At 42.6% G+C, this 21,293-nt stretch overlaps 1 protein-coding gene across 1 annotated transcript in view; it reads right to left on the reverse strand.

The window, feature by feature from the left end:
• Positions 1-21,293, reverse strand: part of UBA6 (ubiquitin like modifier activating enzyme 6) — a 55,900-nt gene that overhangs the window by 20,914 nt on the left and 13,693 nt on the right. The window contains exons 10-26 of the mRNA XM_045018640.1: positions 19,476-19,599; positions 17,557-17,660; positions 16,257-16,319; positions 14,994-15,070; positions 13,100-13,166; positions 11,600-11,743; positions 10,945-11,012; positions 10,460-10,538; positions 9,281-9,361; positions 8,671-8,748; positions 6,343-6,524; positions 4,818-4,923; positions 4,073-4,162; positions 3,863-3,943; positions 2,365-2,493; positions 472-523; positions 294-357 (exon numbers count right to left, since the gene is read on the reverse strand). Coding sequence (XP_044874575.1) covers positions 294-357; positions 472-523; positions 2,365-2,493; positions 3,863-3,943; positions 4,073-4,162; positions 4,818-4,923; positions 6,343-6,524; positions 8,671-8,748; positions 9,281-9,361; positions 10,460-10,538; positions 10,945-11,012; positions 11,600-11,743; positions 13,100-13,166; positions 14,994-15,070; positions 16,257-16,319; positions 17,557-17,660; positions 19,476-19,599 — 1,589 coding nt within the window. The remainder of the gene's footprint in view (positions 1-293; positions 358-471; positions 524-2,364; positions 2,494-3,862; positions 3,944-4,072; positions 4,163-4,817; positions 4,924-6,342; positions 6,525-8,670; positions 8,749-9,280; positions 9,362-10,459; positions 10,539-10,944; positions 11,013-11,599; positions 11,744-13,099; positions 13,167-14,993; positions 15,071-16,256; positions 16,320-17,556; positions 17,661-19,475; positions 19,600-21,293) is intronic.

A 21,293-nucleotide genomic window follows, 5' to 3' on the forward strand; every position in this document is an offset into this window, starting at 1 on the left:
CGCTATTTCATCTGAAAAAACTCAAGACTTTGACATGCTTCTTTTGCATTAAAACGTTGAGTTTAGTTATCTGCAACACCGAAGTCTAGTCTTGGTTACACTAAGGTTGCTATTAAGGGGAAGGTGCAGGCGGCAGTGTATCCAATGCAGACCTCACTTCAGTTTGTGTGGTCTTAGCTCAGTTCAAAACCAAGTTCTACAGACGACAATTTTTCTGCTGCACAAGCCTATTACATAATATCCCTCCCTTCCTCCATGTATATACAAAATATCAATAGAGGTACAATACTTACAAAGGATCATTGAATTCAAACTTTATTGGAGAAGGTGGCCTCTTTGGTGACTGCCAAAACAAACCTGGTAGTTGGAAGAATTTAAAGTGAAATTCTAAGTAGTTAATAACATAGTAAAGCAATGATTTACTATATAAAGTCACATCAAAGGGAGGTATAAGTGGCTATTTATACTTACTTCCATCTTTTAACCGTGTATCAAGGGGAAAAGAATGAAGTAGTTGAAGAGCCTGGAGGAGAAATGTCAGAGTACTATTAATACTCCATCATACACAAATCAGCACTTCAAAATATGAATGAAACAGAAGAGATGTCATTGTGGTGCTGTAAAGTCTTGATCCAGCGTTGTCACATTTCCCTCTGATAGAGGGAAAGTTTTCTAATCAGTTATGAAAATAAAAGAAATTTATGTGCATGTAGGGCAGGGGTGGGCAAACTTTTTGGCCCAACGGCCACATCTGGATGTGTGGAAACTGCATGTAGGGTCGGGGCAGGGGGTTGGGGTGCAGGAGGGAGTGCAGGGTGTGGAGGGGTGCGGTGTGCAGGAAGGGGTTCAGGGCAAGGGGTTGGGGCAGAGGAGGGGTGTGGGGTGCATGAGGGGGCTCAGGGAAGGGGTTGGGGTGCAGGAAGAGGCTCAGAGCAGGGAGGGGTGCGGAATGCGGGAAGGGGCTCAGGGCAGGGGATTGGCGTGCAGGTGCAAGGTACAGCAAGGGGCTCAGGGCAGGGAGTTGGGGTGCGGCTCCGGCCCAGCGCCACTTACCTGGAGAGGCTCCGGGGTGGCAGCGATGCACACCGAGGCTAGGGCAGGCTCCCAGCCTGCGTGCCCACCCTGGCCCAGGCCCTGTGCTGCCCCGGGAAATGACTGGCACCACGTCCTTGCGGCCCCTGGAGGAAGGGGGGCAGAGGGCTCTGCGTGTTGCCCTTGCCTGTGGGTACCTCCCCTGAAGGTCCCATTGGCTGGGAACGGGGAACCGCGGCCAACTGGAGCTTCGAGAGAGGTACCAACAGGCAAGGGTAGCGCGCGGAGTCCTCTGCTCTGCCCTCCCTCCCCTATGGGCCGCAGAGAAGTGGTGCCGACCACTTCTGGGAGGGGGTGGCAATCCCGCGGGCCGGATCCAAAGCCCTGAGGGGCCGGAGCTGGCCCGCGGGCCGTGGTTTGCCCACCCCTGATGTAGAGAGCTCCTTCCCAATTGTTCAGAACCACAGGGTTGAAGTAATGAAAGTATTCATGCCTATCAGAAGATACGGGTGCCAACTGAATAGAGCACTCTCCAGTCTTCATCCAAAAATGTTGTGTAACATGTGAAGTATACACTAGCAACCCAGGAACTGTGCATGCAATTAGTACTTTTTCTGCAACACGGTCACTCATTTGTGTACACATAATTTAAGCACATTACTTATCACACTTTCAAAACTACATCCACACAATCGGCATATTTTAATCATCCTGTTTGCTGTATATTTGAGCAAACTGAGTAAGTACACCAATACAAGAAGTAAGGTGACAGCAATCTTAGTGCCATATTAAGAGTCTACTGGAACAAAAGAGAGACAGGGTAGGTGAGGTAGTATCTTCTATTGGACCCATTTCTATTGGTGAGAGAAACAAGCTTTTGAGCTTACACGAGCTCTTCAAAGTCAATTCACTGACAGCATAAGCCATATTTTATTATCTTTAATAGAAGGGCAACCTTGTGGGGCAGCAGGACTACGGTATTTATTCAGTGCCAAAAAATACAGTAAGTCCCACCTGAAGTTTAAGTCTAATACACTACGATAACGTGAGGATTTATAAAATTAAGTTAAAAACATCTAATAATCTATGGAAGGCTATACCCAATGTGAAACCTTCTGAAGAGATGAGCTGGGTTTTGCGGTTTTTTAATTGTAGCATTTGTGGCAAAGATTCACTGCCTGATAATTCTGGAGGAAAGAGACAGGAAACAGAGCTGAAAAACTTTTTGCAATTAATTTTGGTATTTTATCCATGAGATAAATAAAAAATTCTTTTGTAAGCCTCAATTAATCAAAAGCCATTTCTCAACATTAACAGGTTTTATATACAAACCTTATGTTTAAAATACTTCTCAAATTTTATTCTTGCAAGTTCCACACACTGAGACCAATTTCGGGGTCTTCTACTGAGTGATTTGATAGCTTGAAAACAGCCTTCTAAACTCTCTCCTGACTTTATTCTCTGAACAGAAAGGGGGAATAGGAAAACAGTATTAGACTGGACAAGCTCTGTTACAACCATTTAATAAAATAAGAGAGTAAATTAAACTTTGTTACCTTACTAAGAAAAGGGAAAGTGGAAGTCTAATTTATGAAATATTCTTTATTCTAGGCTTCACTATTTCACTTCATGCCACCCTTTTTGCAGCTTCTGCTTTGCAATTTCTCCAAACACTATTGCCTAACATAGCAGTTCTGAAGTTACCTGCTTGTTAGATGTTTATTCCATTTTGTTTCTATCGGCCTCAATCCTGGTTACCATGGGGTAATCAATGCTCAGTATAGAGAATGTGTGCGCAAATCCTCTTACTGGAAGTTGCATATTAATTTACCATGCAGAAAAATGAAATTATTTACATGGAAGCAAATTAGTTCCTTCAGATTAGTTGTTGCACCAGTTCTCAGGAAGATGCCCAATATTTTCTTAATATCAGAGGGCAGTATAACAACTCATTGCTCCCACCCATGTGTACAGGTACATATCAGCTAGAGAAGCTTTCTACACACAACTGACTCAGCTTTGGGCTACTAACTCAGACAGTGGCAATTCAGGAAGTGGTAGAGGTGTTCCTGATATGGCTATTGTGGATATTTATAACTAATCTTATTTTGCACCCAATCTGATCAATGATTATTAAGGCTACATTTTAGTCACAAGTATTTTTTTGTAAAAGTCATGGACAGATCACAGGCAGTAAACAAAAAACAAATTTATGTCCATGGCTTTTACTAAAAATACCCGTGACTAAAATGTAGCCTTAATAATCATTGATCACATTGGGTGCAAAATAAGAAGCAGCAACATCCCCCTTGCTCAGCTCCTAGGCAGAGGCATGGCCAGGCAGCTCTGCGCACTGCCTCCACCTGTACGCACCACCCCCGCAGCTCCCATTGGCTGTGGTTCCCAGTCAGCGGGAGCTACGAAGCCAGGGCTCTGGGCAGAGGAAGTACACAGAGCTGCCTGGCCATGTCTCTGCCTAGCAGCTGAGCAAGGGGGATGTCGCTGCTTCTGGAGAGCCCCCCCAGGTAAGCGCTGCCCACAGCCCGCTTCACCCCATCCCGTGCCCCAACCCCATACACCCAAACTCTCCTGCTGCGGGGGGAGGGGGGGAGGGAGAGGGGTGTGCACATGCCATGGCGCACCGGCTGCTGCAGAAGTCACGGAAAGTCATGGAATCTGTGACTTCCGTTACAAACCTACAGCCTTAATGATTATCATCACGTCACAGATTCTGTATTAGGAATGAAAACAGAACTGAACTTGAATCTTGATCTTAAAATAACAGCCATTACTTTAAGCCCCTTATTTTAATCACAACATTTATTCCTACCTGCAAGACCTCTTCTGCGGATGGGTAGGTTTGCCAAAATTTGTTAAACAATGAAGGCTTGTGAGAAAACGCACTTTCAAACTAAAAAACAAAAGCAGAACTATGGTGTTGGGCAGGTCACTATTCTTTAAGTTGATTCCCGCCCCCCGCCACACACACACACTTCTAAATCAGAACAAATGTGTGTACCTTGCCAGGCAGTACACGTACCTTATCCCTTGCCCACTGTATTGTGTGCTCAATGGCAGCTGGGAAAGATTTTAAAGTGCAAAAGGGTATTTCTTCTTCTGGTGGATCTCGCTAAATTAAAAAAAAAAAAAAAAGAGCAGTGTATACTGACAGGCATGTTAAAGTATATTACTATCGGTACATTGTAAATGACTGTATTATCTGTAGGTTGAACTTCAACTGACAAACACAAAGGCTGTTGGGGGTTGTTTATAAAAGCATTACAATTAGATTGCCAGAACAAAGCTAAATTGCCACAGTGGCATTTGAAGTGTCTTTACAGGCAAGAGGGATATTATAAGTAGAACTGTTTTCACTGCAACTGAAAAACAAAACTGAAAAGGCAAGAGGGTAGGAGCTCCAAAAGCAAAACTGAACCATGATACTGCATTTACGTAAGGGCATCACTTCCCCACTTTCAAATAAGAGCAGGTGCCAATATTTTAAGGTTATTTCAGAATTACTTTTAATTTCTGATCCCACTGTAACTGCTGGTTAAATAGAGGAAACAAAACCCTTAAAACATATTAGTTTTGGTTTTCCTCTGCGAACATCTTTAGAAAAATAATTTTTGCCACATTTTAAAATCTGACTTTCCAACAACAGGTGGTCACTCAAACGGGTCACTTGCATTTAAAATACACAAGAGGTAGAAAAAGTATAAGAAAAAAGGTGCTTGTAAGATCAGCCACACATGGTAAGTTACTGTTATGAAAAGAACACTTACGTGGCTGTTATAGGACTCTGTCAGATGAGGCACAATAGTTTCTGTGTGTCCTTTAGTTCCCATTGTTCCAGAGTCTAAGAGAGGACGCAGGTTTGCTACACAACGACTAAAGTGGAAATACAACATAAAAGATATCAGGGGAAAAAATCATTCAGGATCTCACTGACCTCTCTGGAGTATCTGAAAACAAGCCAAATGTCCTTAAAAAAAAAATCTTCATGGATACTCTTTTTTTGCTTCTGAATGTTTCGTAAGTGAAGGATTGTTTCGTTATAATTCAAAAACTTGGTTTGCTGTCAAACCTGATGTTTTAGCCCTTGACAGTGTTTGCCCTGACTACATTCCAGACCTCTCCTTTGAGCATTCTCTGGCTGGGATTCTGTGCTTGCAAACCATCTACTGGTTGAGTTTTCCTTCATAGTGTCCTGGAGTTGGCAGGTCTCATTTTTCCTATAGCGGACCATTCATGATAGAACTCATGTGTCTCTACACTCTTCAAAAGCACCTCCATGGTTTTTCCCCATAAAGGGAAATTCTCTCCCAAATTACACTTCCCTTTAAAGTTGCAACCCTCAAATGCTTTGTATTTTAAGTTTTTATATTGTATTTATTATCCCAACACTAAATACTTTGAACAGTGAGTTACATAATCTCGCTAATAACACGTAGCAAGTTCAACATGGAAGTCACTGAGCCACAACAAAGGGGAAACCTCATGATGCAGCATTTAAAAATAATCACTTCTCAGACCAGAATCAATCGCATTTTTCAAGATGAACTGCAAAGGATATTGAAAATTTACATCAGTTTCTAATATCTGTGCTCAATGTTTCCATTATCCAGGCCAGGAGAGGCATTCAGTGTGCAACTAGAAATGGACCTCCCTTCCCTCCATTTTCAGGAACGCCAAGGTCATGCATTATCCAGCGATGTCACAGGTAGCCCAAATAGATTTTAAGGATATAGGAAAGACTTTAAAAAAAGACTGACAGATTGGCTCCTGAACTTGTCTTGGGCCTTGTCTCACTGAGGATTTCAATCACTAATGCCATTATGAACTGATTTGCACTGAAGTAGCTTATTCCTGCTTAAAACTAGGGGAAGCCACACTAGAACAAATCAGTTTACTGAGGCCTTGCTTGTCTACACTGTTTCCATTAGTGCAGCTACACTAATGGATGGCCAAAGATGCAATTCTCAGCACCTCAGAGGTATTCCCCACCACCTCTTCCTTTACAGTTCTTGGCTGCTATTTCATGCCAGAGAAAACATTCTGAGACCATCCCTATTACATGCTGTCACCACTGTTTATATCAGCTGAGATGGATTTTACACACACACACTTTTTTTTTTTTTTTAAAGGCAATCCAGTTTGTCTGGATTCCTCTCAAGGTCTGAAAGACAAGATTGAGGATACTACTGTCAAGTCACATTTAACCCCCCCCCCCCACTAGAATTGGAGGAAAAAAGATTAGGGGGAAAAAAACCAGAGGAGCAGATCTGACGCCCATCTCACCACACGTACCTGTCTATATATCGTCTTGCCTCCACATTGTCTAGAGCTGTAACAATGATGTCTTGCTTGGTGTAGAATTCATCATTGTAAATGTTCTCAGTGGCTGGACACACTTTATTAAGATACGGCTCTATCTTTAACTGAGGATTGATGTTCAGGGTTGCTGCTGCTGCAGTATAGCTTTTAGGTTTCTAATCAAATGAAAAATGTGTTTATTTTATGTTTATTCATTCTAAAACCAAGAGTCAAGGTGGCTAGATTTAGGTCACGAAAGTTCCTCCAGGATTGCACATTAAACAACCATTCAGCGTATAAAATGTATAAATCTGAACCCCACCGCTGAAAATGAGGAAATAAAAAGTTAGACAGGAAACCAAGTAATGGTTACTCAAGAGATGTGCTCTTCACCTTTAATCATCCTATTCATCCAAAACAGGCTGTGAAAGATCTGCTCTGAGGGCCTGGCCAAACCCAGTCCAGACAAGATGCAATACTGGTGGTTCGGGGAAGTTGGAGAGAAAGCATCTACAGCAGGGGTGGGCAAACTATGGCCCAGGGGCCACATCCAGCCCTCCAGACGTTTTAATCCGGCCCTCGAGCTCCAGCCAGGGAGCGGGGTCGGGGGCTTGCCCCATTCCGCGTGGCTCCTGAAAGCAGCGGCATGTCCCCACTCCAGCTCCTACATGTAGGGGCAGCCAGGGGGTTCCACACCCTTCCCCTGTCCCAAGCACCGCCCCTGCAGCTCCCATTGGCCAGGAACTGCAGCCAATGGGAGCTGCAGGGGTGGCACCTGTGGACGGGGCAGCGCGCAGAGCTGCCTGGCCGCGCATTCGTGTAGGAGCCGGAGGCGGGACATGCCACTGCTACTGGGAGCTGCTTGAGGTAAGCGCCGCCCGAACCTGCACCCCTGACCCCCTCCCACGCCCCAACCCCCTGCCCCAGACCAGCCCTGATCCCCTTCCCACCCTCTGAACCTCTCGGTCCTAGCCCAGAGCACCCTGTACTCCCAACCCCTCATCCCCAGCACACCCCAGCCAGAGCCCTCACCCCCTCCCACACCCAAGCCCCCAATTTCGTGAACATTCATGGCCCGCCATTTAATTTCTATACCCAGATGTGGCCCTCGGGTCAAAAAGTTTGCCCACCCCTGATCTATAGAATAGGGTAGAGATGGTGTCTGCCCCTATTACTGCAGTAGACTTTCTGCTTGTGAATCCCCGATTGCCCCTAGTTTAGCATCTGTGGCTAAAAGTGTATTTCAGTTGCATACAGGCAGGAAAATGTGACCAGTCCTTACCCAAAGTAGACCTCAAACAATAACCAATAGCATTGTGATTTCAAAACTGAATTATTGAAATGTCACCTACATGAGGCTGACTTCAAAGGTCACAGTAAAATGCCATTATCCACATAACTGACAGCATTAAGGGGGGGGGGAGGGGGAGAGAGAAGAGAGAACATGTTATTCCAATTTTCCAGACTTGCACCTGGAAATAAGTGCAATTCAATGCTGACATTGGTTAGTAAAGCTCTCTATATAGGTTGGGTTCTAGCCATGCAAGACACCATCTCTCCCCCAATTTGCTGCCATTTCTGTCTTTGCTAGCAACAGCTACATCTGAATAACTGAAGGCAGAGCACTGAGGGGAAGGTCTTTGGGCTATGGAATTGGCTTCTCCCATTGGTCTGCCAAAGCTTGAGACTACTGCAGGTTACAATGCAAAGTCAACTGTCTTTCTCCTTTTAGTAGCTTTCAAAGAATGAACTATTGCTTTGTGTAGCCAATGATTAATTACATGCATTTTTCAAAATATTTAATTACTTAACAGAATAGTTAAGACAGCGTATATTTATATGCAAGGGTGCACACAGGCAAGCAAGTTGATTTGACTATTATGAACTGCAAATTAAAACATCTAGTATCATAACTCCAGGGTCTCCATACCAATATTTCAGAAAGTCATGGCGCAAGTTTTTAAAGCAGACTATCATTTTATCATTAATTCTGTTCATAATTCTCATCACTCTCAGTGGCTTGAAAAGGTCTTGGTTCTGATTCTTCACTCTCAGCTATGTAAAGGAAGAATAACTTCACTGAAGTCAATGGAGTGACACTGGTGTATATGAGTGGAGAAATAGGCCCTTTGAGTCCATTAAACTGGTGTTAACATAAATAATAAATTTAGATGTATGAATAAGTCTAAATATTAGATTTAGTATTGTTAAAGTCCATTCCTCTCCCCCCCGGTTTCTCAAAGACTCCTTTCTTTGCACACAAATATTTATATGCTTAAGCTAAGGTCTCACAGTGGGTAATGATGCAAAAAGAAAGTCTACCTGTATATGATGGGGTCGAAAAAGAAACTGCCTGTTCAAGTTGGATTTCTCTATCAAGTCTGGATCTGTAATTGTGACCTATAGCAAGAAGGAAAAAGAAATTAGAAATTAGGCGTGCTGTTCAGCACTGCTCTTTTTGTAAAATCTAGTTTCCAGTGTCAAAATAAGATTGACAGATGGTAACATGAGCATAAAGACTGTTACAACAATCTATTTTAACATCTTAGATTTTAAAACAAACTATTTCCCAAGAGTGCTGCTCATGAGTTCTACTTCCAAATCACACATGAACATCCCAATTTACACACAACTCTCTTCCTTCTACCCAAGAACTCAATCCAAAACAAGACTAGCTCCTTAATAAGACTGGAGGAATACAATTTTGATTTTAAATATGTATCTGTAAGAGGGTATTTAAACTGGTTTTCATTATAAACAATCCTCTTTAAAAGAGGAAAAAAAAATGAAACAAGCACACATCTCTGTATACCATCATCGCTTTCCCCGCTTAGTCTCCAATACATCCAAAGCATGCCATATTTACAATAAACCCTGTCTTATGTTATTGTTTAGACACATAATGACAAGCCAACGTGTGCATAAAACTTACCATGCCTTTGTCTCGGCCACTACCAACACCAAGTAGTGCAAAATTTTTTAACATTTCACAGCCTATTGCTCCACACCCAACCTAAAGAAAATACAATTATAGTGGTCAACGCCATCATTTTATTTCTATCGCTTAAAAAAATAGGAGGGGACTTCATAACATAAGATTAGCTGAAAAAGTATATAAATTACAGTAAATATTGAGGTGAAATTCAAAATTCAGATGTTTAGCTACAAAAGTCCTGAATAATCTAGGCCCCAGTTATCAGAGACACCATACGACCTGCCACAACAATTTCACACAGAAGGAATGCTCCAACCATTTAAATGAAGGGTGAAACCATCAAGAACTAGGAGGAGAATGTTCTTTTTGGCAAGCCACCAACTCACTGCCAAATATACAACTAAACCCTAACCTAGCCACTCTCTGAGTGAGATCCAAGACATTGTTCTATCAGGCTTTTCACTAACTTGCCTGACATTTTTTATACTAGCTTCTAGCTACTTCCATGGATTCTCTGAGGAAAATTAGGTTGGCTGCTTTGATGGACTGCAAAGCAGGAAAGATTATGTTCTGAGCAGTTTTATGAAAAGTAGCCCAGAAACCAAAGCAGTGGACATCTTATAAATACTACCATTAAAGTTTACCCAGTTAGGCTGGTTAGATGACCTTTCTGGACAACTACAAATAGATTTTCTCCAAATCACTCTTCACTTCTTGCTACAAGATTTTCTCCAAAGATTTAAAACACCTCGTATTAATAAGACTTGTTTTCCATATACAGACACAGTTCCTTTATATTCAGGACATTATGAAGCACCACAGCAGGAACCAAACTGTCATTCTAAATGTTATAATTTTGCAATGCATTCTTTGTATATTTTTTTCCTTTACTCATTAAGACCCTGATCTTCAAGGAAGTCCACATGAGCAGTGTCTCATTGTACACAGCTCCTTGCAGGTTCAAGGCATCATTTACACAATTCAGTAATTTACAATGGATCTCTTAGATATTAATGTATCTTACTGAGAATCTACTTTTACTTTTGAATGGTTATCTGGCCAGTTATTCATGTAACCACTGCAGCTCTGGCTAATTTGAGGACAGTTATAATTACTTGCACCATAATATACAACAGTTCACATAACACATAACTTAATATCATAAGCCAAACTTACCAGGAAAACATTCAACTTGTGCAGCTTTTGGCACAGAGACTCTCCAATGCAAACTCTCAAGGCATCATATTTATCTCCCCTGTGCAGACACATTCAGATAAAGAGGGAAAACAGTAAGGCAAGAGTGATACTAACCTACATATGATAAATAGCATATATTGTGCTTCAATATTAGCTAAGAAAACGAGGTGAAAACTTCCCCACAACTCATACAGTCTCAGGACTCATTACTCTTAGTCCTGCCATGAGTGCAGGGGACTGGACTAGATGACCTCTCGAGGTCCCTTCCAGTTCTATGCTTCTGTGATTTTAAAAATAAGATATGCCCACCTAGGGAACATTTCCTCTAACTGATTAAAAAAAATGCGCAGTCAAAGTATGTACTGAAAGTATGTACTAGGTTAAAATCTTAAAAATTGGATTGCATGCCCACAAATGATTCAGTACATAAAACATTTAGAATATTTAGAATATTTCAGCTTTACCTTGGGAGGAATTCTTCACAACTGGTCTTGTCTAGAGATACAGCAATATCCAATGCATCAATATACAGCTAAGGGGGAAAAAATAATTTGATCACATGAAAATACTTCAGATTAATGTGTAAATTTATTTGATTTAGAAGAAGACAATTAGGAATGCACACTTTCTGTGTACAATACGTAGCCATGAAAATTAGGAAAATTAAATATGGAAGACAAAGGCTAAATCTCTACTGTCAATATACGATTAAATAGCATCATTAACTTGGGAGTTATTTTTCCTAGCTACTAAAAGTTTATAATGAACTTGAAAATAAACGTTTATGCCAGAGAAAAAGCTGGTACGTTCATAGCATTCAGATGTCTCTTTTGATCTATGACAGTTACATCACTTATCCAGTCCTTCTGAAAGTAATTCCCAATGAGTCTCGGACAGTTTTTAACCAAACTGCATTCTAGAGGCCAGTCCCAGCATCCCTGGCAGCACCATTCTTATCTACAGTAGTTCAAGTTAGCATACATCATACATTATACCTTCACACAGACAATGCCAACAGTAAGTGTCTATGCTTGCCTTCAATTTCAGCATGTGGAAACAACCTCCATACCCACTGCCATGTATTAATAAAGCTAAACAAGAGGAAAAAAAAAACCTTACCCACTGCTGCAAAGGAGAAAATTTTCCCGTTACTGCTTTCAAGACTTCTTGGCTAGCAACACCACCTACTGCTGCAGCAAGGGGAGCTAGAAATCCCTGAGCAGTCCTAGAGAGCCATTTCACTATGTCTTCATTCACCTGAGGCTGAAAGATAATCCACAATAAAAAGGATTTTATGAATTTCTCCCAGAAATGAAAACTATTCTGTGCTTGTGAGACAGTGCTATCAATCAGGCAATGACATGTACTTTTTATCCAGAAAACAGGAACGACAGAGTCAACCCTGACCAAAAGGTACCAGCACTTCTAGAAGTGACAGTATTTCAAGTCTCCATACCCATTCAACCTCTGGCTTTTATCATCATCCAACTCTTCTGACAATGGAGCCAACAGATGTGGTTTTCCTATGGGGGAAGAGACACTGAAGTGGCTGAAGCCCTACAATCCTGAGAGAAGGCCTGCCACTCTCAGGCATGACAACGTCAAGAAGGGACATGACATGCTAGAAGTTTTTTTTTAGCTGTTATGTTCAAAGGCTAAGACATCTGCACTGCTTGGGGCTAAATGTGGTTTTGAGAAGTCTAGTGTAAGTGTCTGGATAGAACAATGAGGTAACTTTTCCATGGGACTGAAAAGTAGAAAGTGCACAGAATTTGAAAAGTGGCTTGTCAGTTTTGGATTTATTTGCTCAATGTCTGTCTGCTCCTTTGCTTTCCTTTTATTTTCTGCTCCAAGTCACAGCTGTAATGGATAGATGGTCTACTGAACCTTGGGCTAAGATACTTTTCAGACCCAACAGCCCCTCCTAAATGGTCCTGGTTCTGAGCCCTTGCCTGCTCATGAATACAGGGGAGCAAAAACGGATGCAACTAAGGTGTGGAGTAGCAGTTCTGTGGTAAGTGTCCCTAGTGGGCCTACAGGAAAACCAAGTGGGGATTCCAGGGCCAAGGGGAACAGCCACTGTGAGGCCAGTTCATCTAATAGCCACCCAGACTTCCAAAAGGAAACCCATCTTGGATTTAACCATGTTTTAATCAGCACTAGCTCCCTCTCGCTACACTTCCTAAACCACTACCCTCAAACAGGGGATGGTCCAAACACACAGACAAAAGCAAACGGTGGACAGGATGGAAGAAAGGAGGTTTCCAGAGAGCATCCTACATAGCCCAGAACCGCACAAGACTCAAGATCCAGGGGCAATGGAGCCTGGTTCCCATCTTAGACTCCAGGGAATGGCCAGCCTGTATGAGGCCAAACCCGCCCTAAGGAAAGGATGCACTGTTCTCTTTTCCTGCAGCAGGGGTTGTAGGTTCTTCTTTTTAAAATCCATAAAAGAGTACCAACAAAAGCTGGGTCAAGGGCCAGAAACTAAAGCAAGGCAGATATACATGTATTTAAAATTATCTATAATAAAAGCTCTTAAGAATATTAATCACATTCATACTATAACCACCTACATAACGCTGTAGAGTAATTGCAACTTAGCTAAGAGCTACTCACTTTGCTTTCCAGTGTTTCACTTATGGATACTGCTATTTTCAACATCTCCTCAGCATCCTGAAGGCATCTAAATCCCAGGACAAAAACAGCAATGAAAGCTTAATAGTAAAGATTTTTTTCCATGAATACGGACATAGAAGAACAATTCCCTATGCAAAAAGCCAGGAAGCAAACTCAAGAAATATGTCTAGTTTTTGATTGTAAAAGTGCTGAAAATACATCTTAAAATCTGTTTTAAAACTGTAATATTTAGTTAAAAAATAGGTGTCTTTACTGGATATGTCTACACAAAAGGTTTTAATGTTGGTATTTTAGCTCTGACAATATAAGCTTAGAACAACACCTGAAGTCGGACTCCTAAAGCAGGGGTGGTCAAACCTTTTGGCCTGAGGGCCACATCTGGGTATGGAAATTGTATGGCAGGCCATGAATGCTCATGAAATTGGGGGTTGGGGTGCAGGAGGGGGTGAAGACTCCAGCTGGAGGCGTGGGCTCTGGGGTGAGGCCAGAAATGAGGAGTTCAGGGTGCAGGAGGGGGCTCTGGGCTGGGCAGGGGCTTGGAATGCAGGAGGGGATGAGGACTCCAGCTGGAGGCGTGGGCTCTGGGGTGAGGCCAGGGATGAGGGGTTTGGAGTGTAGGAGGGGGCTCTGGGCTGAAGCTGGGGGTTGGGATGTGGGGGCGGGGGATGAGTGGTTTGAGTGCAGGAGGGTGCTCCAGGCTCAGACCGAGGGGTTCAGAGAGCAGGAGGGGCTTATGGCTGGGGGTTGGGGCATAGGAGGAGGTCAGGGATGCAGGCTACAGGTGGCGCTTATCTCAAGCAGCTTGCGGAAGCAGCGGCATGTCCCCCCTCCGGTTCCTACGTGGAGGCGCAGCCAGGCGGCTCTGTGCACTGTCTTGTCCGCAGGTGCTGCCCCTGCAGCGCCCAGAAGCAGTGGCATATCCCCTCTCCGGCTCCTACGCAGAGGCGTGGCCAGGAGGCTCTGCACACTGCCCCATCTGCCCCCACAGCTCGCGGAAGCAGCGGCATGTCCCCCCTCTGGCTCCTACGCAGAGGTGCGGTGCCAGCCAGGCAGTTCTGCACGCTGCCCCGTCCGCAGGCACCGCCCCCGCACCTCCCATGGGCCGCAGTTTCCAGCCAATGGGAGCTGCAGAGCCGGCACTTGGGGCAGGGGCAGCATGCGGCGACCCCTGGCTGCCCCTACATGTAGGAGACGGAGGGGAGACATGCCACTGCTTCTGGGAGCTGCACAGAGCCTCAGCATGCATGGAGTGGGACAAGCGCCCGACCCCAATCCCCACCTGGAGCACCGAAGCAGGGAAAGCCCCTGACCCTGCTCCCTGGCAGGAGCTCAAGGGGCAGATTAAAACACGGCCCGCAGTTTGCCCACCCCTCTCCTAAAGGCTACTTATGTTTGTATATGTACAGAGACTTAATTATATTCATTTATTGGTGGTAAAAGGTGAGAGTAAAATTCTCTCTTTATCCATGCAAGAGCTATGGGATCACATACTGCAGTGGCAGTGCAAGCTTCTGCACACTGCTCCATCAATGGGAAACCACCATGACATACAGGGATGGCCACTGAAAAAAAAGTAGTTAGATATCTGGCCTCTCCTGGTGAGACTGACAATGAGGTGCCAGAAAGCGGGGTGGTTTTTGAGTGTGTCATGGACTAAGACCAAACTCATTAATGGCTGTTCAGTGGCATATCCATAGATTGTTACTTTCTATCATTACTAAACTGGTCTTGATTTGAACTCATAATCTAGAGATGAAAAACTCCAGGTACCTCACCAGTAACACAATCTATCACATTACCCTGCAATAGTCTGATATTGGAAATGAAACAAGTTAAGCATCAGAAGATAAACACAGTATTCAAATGACATTACCCAATGTTCGGCATGCGACCAAAGTTTTCCTGGAACTGGTTCAATGCAAGCATGGCAGTGTGAATTTGCAAAGGTGCCTGTTAAGGAAGAGGAGATGTCTGATTTACACAGAACTAATCCATGGCTAACTCAGGGCTCATCTATATAGTGCAGCAATGCACACCAGAGGGATATAAGTTGTAGAATGCTCTGAAGTGTTGCACTCTAACTGCCCTAGATAGACCCTGCTGATGCGCTCTAAGATGTACCTAGTGCACGTTGATATAGTCCCGTTTGAAAGAGTACTATGTTAACATGCACTAGAAACCTTTCAAAGCACATCAGCAAGGTTCACCCAAAACATTTAAAGCACAACACTTTAAAGCACTCTAGAATTTACACCTCTCTGGCGCACGCTGCGTACACAAACCCTCAGAGGACACTGCCAAATACTTTTTTATAGTTAAGATTAAACTTCTCCCCCCACCCCCCATTTTGGTCCTTTTTCTAGATGGCAAACATTTTTCCACAGTGTTCTGAAAGTTTTGTTAGCTATCTTCTTGCTGGAGAACAGGTGAAGGTCAAAGTTAACACTACAGCTCTAACAAAAAGAGTTTGAATGCAAGGCTTTCCAGTACCTAACAAAGCAAATGATAGTTACATTCTCCAATACAACAGCCAAACACTAGTTGTCAGGAAAGGAAAGCCCCAGAAGAAAAGAAATAAAAAATGAAGTGTGGGATGGAATCACCAGCGCAAACGTTTTGATTAAACATTTACATGGGATTAAAGTTGTGTGAGTCGGGGGTCCATAGTAGGTTACTGAATCAGTGGTAGGAAGACGACAGCACTAGATTCAACTATTAGTGGGGCAGTTTTTAACATTCAATATCTTGGTTAGGTAGAAATTAAAGATTTTCACAGGGAGCTCTCAGATTTCAATCAGCAGAAATCATTGGTTAGTAGCCCTAGCCAATCACAAAATAGTATACCTTACAGTTAGATATTTATATGAAAAATGAGAATTCTTAACAAGTTATTGAATTTGGCTCTTACATTTTCCCACAAAATCCCGAACAGGACTTCTGGGTCAAGATCTTTTACAACAATAGGACAAAAGATACATTTTACGTTACCATTTCACACTGAGACCCCCCTTCGCCTTCCTACTCCATACTTTCCAGTACACTCACATTCAACCAATACAAAATTAGACAGATATGCAATTTCATATTGCAAAATTATGGGAAATTTAGTCTTAAAAAAAATCCACATGCTAATTACCTCAGGTTTGCTGAAATCTGCAAGAAGGTAAGTTGGGTTTTTTAACTGCTTCTCCAGCCGTTCCTAGAAGAAAACAAGATCTCCTGAACAGAATGTATTACACCTACTTACTTACATATCCTGTTCTATTGTGGGGCAATGAATGGGACAACAAAATAGTAAGCAAACAATGGTAACTGATCTCTAACCCCACACATGAAGCACTGAAATCTACACATACCTTCTTTTCGGTGTTCTCATCTCTATTACTCTTCATTTCACTAATGCTACAGAAGTTAATGTATTTCTACTTTTGCTCAAAGAGTTTCTACAAATAACATTTGCAGCTACGTTAGATATCCAATTGTCTATACCTATTCCAGCAATACTTCTGCCTGTCAGTTACTGGTGAGTCTACACCAGCGGCCAGTTCTATGATGGTTTTGTAAGTGCACAAGGAGAGACTAGATAAATGCACTTGCATATCACTGAGTGGTGGCTTACAGGATGGACCTCCCACCACATGAAATGCTATTTCTGGTTGTCCATTAGGAGCTCTTGGAATCCTCTGGGAACAAACAAACACTTTAAAGTAAGGGAAAGTCCAAAATTTGTACTTGGGTCTCCAGGGGTGATAAGCCAGTGCACTGTTCTATTGCACCATCTAGCTACCACTTCACACTTGATAGGAGCAGAAACAATAAAATCAGAGAACAGTTGAGCAGTTAAGATTATATGCAAAGAATCTGGTGTAGAACCCAGACTAAACAAATAATTTAAAGGAAAAGTGTGTGTATGTCCAGGGGGAGGGGGGAGGAGGGAGTGGCAAGGCAGTGCAGTGGGGAGAGGGCACTAACCTTTCACTTCTAGAAAGGTGGGGTAGTAATTTGGGCTTGCCACAACACAAGTGACCACATGCAGAGTTAACAGCGGCAATGCTATACATATTCACATTCGTCTTGTTCTCTCAGTATGCCGCTGAGAGCACTACATATTCTCCAACATCCCAGCCAAGAGCTATTCTTACAACATTCCCTTGGGCTAGGGTTAGAAGGAGGCTTCTCAAACATTCAGATTTACTGGACTGATGAACAACAAATTTAAGTTGAAATTTTCAGGATTCTCTGCAGTTGAATAATGAAATTACTATTTTTCTGAGCGTATGGGGGGGTACCACGTTAGCCAAAAAGTTACCTGTCCTTTCATCCTATTTATACCTTCTACATATACCTTTATCTGCAACCACTCAATTCTCATTCCACTTTTTTAAAAACACACTTCCATTTAGAAGAAAAACATGCTGCATCAAGAGAACACTTACAAAGCAAAATATTTTGGGTGTCTTTACTTGGACAGCTATGCCTCCATGTAAGTAAGGCTCCATATCTGAAGTATCACCAATGCTGAAAGAATAAGGTGACACCACTGAAACGATAAAAGGTTAACCATTATTTTGGTGACAATGTCACGTAATAAGCAGCTGAGGTACATACAGTTATTCCATTTCTCAGGGATATACATTATTTCTGCTAATATTCTACTCGCTCATTGCTTCTTTTCAGGTTGTAATTGCTATAGTTCAACCCTATGACACAACCATGATGGTCAGTGTAGTCTACCCATTTTTCAACATTTCATGTCTTTTCCCAGGTATGGGCCTAAAGCATTAGTTTAAAATAATTTGTTATATAGACACACACAAACACACACCCCCTTTTAAAGTGTAAGGAACTTTTGTTATCAGTTTAGCTGTAAAGGAACAGGAAATATGAAGTATTGGTTTCCCCTGGGACTGGACAATTAGAGCAACACAATTTAGCCCAATCAATACTCACTTAATTTTGTACTATCAACCAAGCTCAGCACCATAGCAGAACAACATGGAAATAGAGGCAGGAACTTTTGCAAAGCAGCTGGAGCACTTAACGGCAAAAAACAGGCCTTTTTCAAAAATTCATTCATCAAAACACCATTAGTTATGGAAGAATACTGTTAGGGAATAAGCATCCGTAAGGCTATGATTTTGGCACAGAAATTTTTAGTAAATTTCATGGCAGAGGTGGGGAGGGAAATCAGTACGTCACAGGAAAGTCAGCAAATAATGTAGTTTTTGCTACATCAACACACACAAGGTGAAAGGTAAAGCTGGGGGGCGGGAAGGAAGAGGGATTTGGATAGCAAACCTACCCACCCTGCATTCACTGCAGGGCTGGGCCTGGCTCCCTGCTAGGGGCATTGAGACTTGGCACATGGGGTCACAGCACCACTCGGGTTTGGCCTGTCTACCCCTCCATCTCCATGGGGCTGATGAGCCAAACCTGAGTGGTGCTGTGACCCCATACATCAGGTAGCAGTGCCACTCAGTTTAGGGGCCTAATTAAATGTAGTTTTACATTCATTTCCAAGAGTTCAAGGACTGAATTCAAATGCACGATTTCCATGACATCCATGCCAAAATTGTAGCCCTAAGCATCAGCCAACTGGAAAACAAAGGCAGGAAGGCAGGAAGAGGGACTTGGGGAGAAATCAGGGAAGTTAGGAGGAAAGAACAGAAGCGTTCAGTTCAGAAAAGCTCAAAACAAGACAGACATTTCATCACTAACATTACTGGACTCTGTGCTATAGATTTACAGTTCCTACCTCCAACACAGCTAGGATAAGATGTTACCCAAGAAATTTTGCACTACAAAACCTACATGATGGTATTAACATAGCCAGATGTCACCACAAAAAATTAAGTACTATCATTTGGAGGTCCCTGATAAAGAACACAGAACTGACTTGAAATAATTTGGCACAATTGTGCAGTAAATTTCCCCTTCAGAATTTAAATTTTACCTCAAAATTTACTTTAATAAGTTTACAGTACAATTAAATTTGAGAGACTGGCTGAGATTTAGATGGGATATGAGTTCCATGTTCCTAGGATACTATCAATGACTGAATGCTAAAAATATCAGGTGTCCAAACACTGTAGATGGTCCCAATCCCAGTGGTTCTGACCTCTTCATACTCATTTTATAAAAAAATCCTTTCACATCATCTCAGCATGTTCTAATCTAGCAGACCACCAAGCAGAGCTCCACAAACAGGAGATCCTTTAATTCAGTATTGATCTACACCAGTGTATCTACATTCTTCCTGCTGCAAGCATACTGGCATTGTAGTGAGGGAAAATGCACATATCTACCAACAAAAGTGTTCCTTTTGCACAAGTAAAACAATAGATACAAGGCCTACCCGTTATTTGTTGCATCGATCCATTTAAACAAGACATTCCATTAACTTCCCGAAAGGTTAAGCACTGTCCTGTTTCCAGCTTGTGAGGATGATTTTCAAGGCAAGTGACAATCCCAGGGTTTGACTGAAAATGGAATCGACTGCAAAGTTAGTAAGGAACGGTCCTAAAAGTGTAACCTCAGAAGCAACTAAACACGTAGAAGAGGTAGGAGCAGGGCTCTGTTACCTTACTGCTAATATCTTTGTTACTGAAGACAAACTGGCTACAGAGTGCGAGCCATGTCTTAAAGCAGTTCGTGGAAGACACCTGTTACACATTCCTTCCTTTCCCTAAAAGAAGTCTTTATTCCAGAATTCTGTATCCAAAACTGATCTTACTACCACTTATCTGAATTCATCAAAATACTATTCCCTAACAGATGCTGGAAAAAATTCTTGAGATCCCTGGAGAGAAGTACAGTACTTCAGAAACTTGAGTTCAATAAACCCAGGGAACCAATACATCATTTAAAAAAAATCCCTGGGCTTTGCCCCTCTCCATACCACACTCCTAATTCATTTCTTCAGTTCTGCACTCCTGAAACCAGAAAGACTCCTTGAAGAAGTTGGTCTCCTCACCCGTGACATATTTAACATTCAGATGTAAGGATAATTACCTGTTCTACTTCGTAAGTAACAATTCCTGTCCAAGAAGGCATTAATCTGATAGATAATGTAAGGAGAATTATGGATCTATTCCACCCTCACTAGATGACAGAGACCGCTGGCCAGGTCAAACAGAATGTTTTTATTTAAATGTATGTAGTTTTCCCTTGGCCAAACTCATTTTATTCCTCCTCCTGTACATATCCCCAGGAAATCTTATGTTATTTAGAGGGGTGCATCTGCAAGATAGGGACTAGTATTAACATATCTATTACACCAATATGAACCTCTGTTGTACTATATAACACCATTGTTCACTGTACTTTAAGCTTGTTGTAAAAACAAAACTTGGAAAATAGAACTCCAGCCAGATCAAGTCCCTAACCGGAGTTTGAGAAGTAAAAACAAACAAAAAAAGAAATGAACCCCAAAATTTTTAAACAAACAAAACAAAAGGAAAACAATTGTGGCATTAACATGACACTGCCAAGCCATCATCCTGCTTATATGTTATATTCTTTTCCCTTTGTCTGCTGGGCTATTGAGACCGTACGTTTTCTTAGGCTGAGACTGTCTTCTATTGTACGTTTATACAGTGCCTAGGAGCAAAATGAGGCCCCTCTGGATTCTAGGTGATACCACAATACTGACACCTAACAACCAACTAGGGAGTCATAAATTCTGTAGGCTGAGCTCTTTGCACACACCGGGTGCTTCTTGCATCCCTGTGCCCCCCCTCTCCTCCGAACAAGCTCCCTGCATGCTACCTTCCCATGTCCCTCTACTTCAGGGTTTGCCTGCAATCCCTGCCCACCCTCTCCTCTATGCCAAGGGCTCTGTGCACCCCTCCTTCCTCCCACCCCGATACTAGGATCCTCCCATTCCTTACCCCCACCCCTTTTATTTCTTTTCTTTCTGTCTGGGAGAAAAGTCATGCAGTCATGCATTTCAAACTGTATTGGTACGATGAGCAAAGCTGACAAGGGAGGTATCATTGTTAGTGGCTGCCATCAACCCGTTCTGTGATCTATACACAATTACAGAGGTAGTTGAAACTGCTCAGGCTGCTAACCACATGCCAGGGGCTCCATGTACCCCTTACTCTCCCTTTCAGTTTTCATCAAATTAGGATTCTGTCCACTGATGCCTAAACCATTCCCTGAAATTCTAGAA

The sequence above is a fragment of the Mauremys mutica genome, chromosome 5, assembly GCF_020497125.1.
Source record: "Mauremys mutica isolate MM-2020 ecotype Southern chromosome 5, ASM2049712v1, whole genome shotgun sequence".
Taxonomy (NCBI): domain Eukaryota; kingdom Metazoa; phylum Chordata; order Testudines; family Geoemydidae; genus Mauremys; species Mauremys mutica.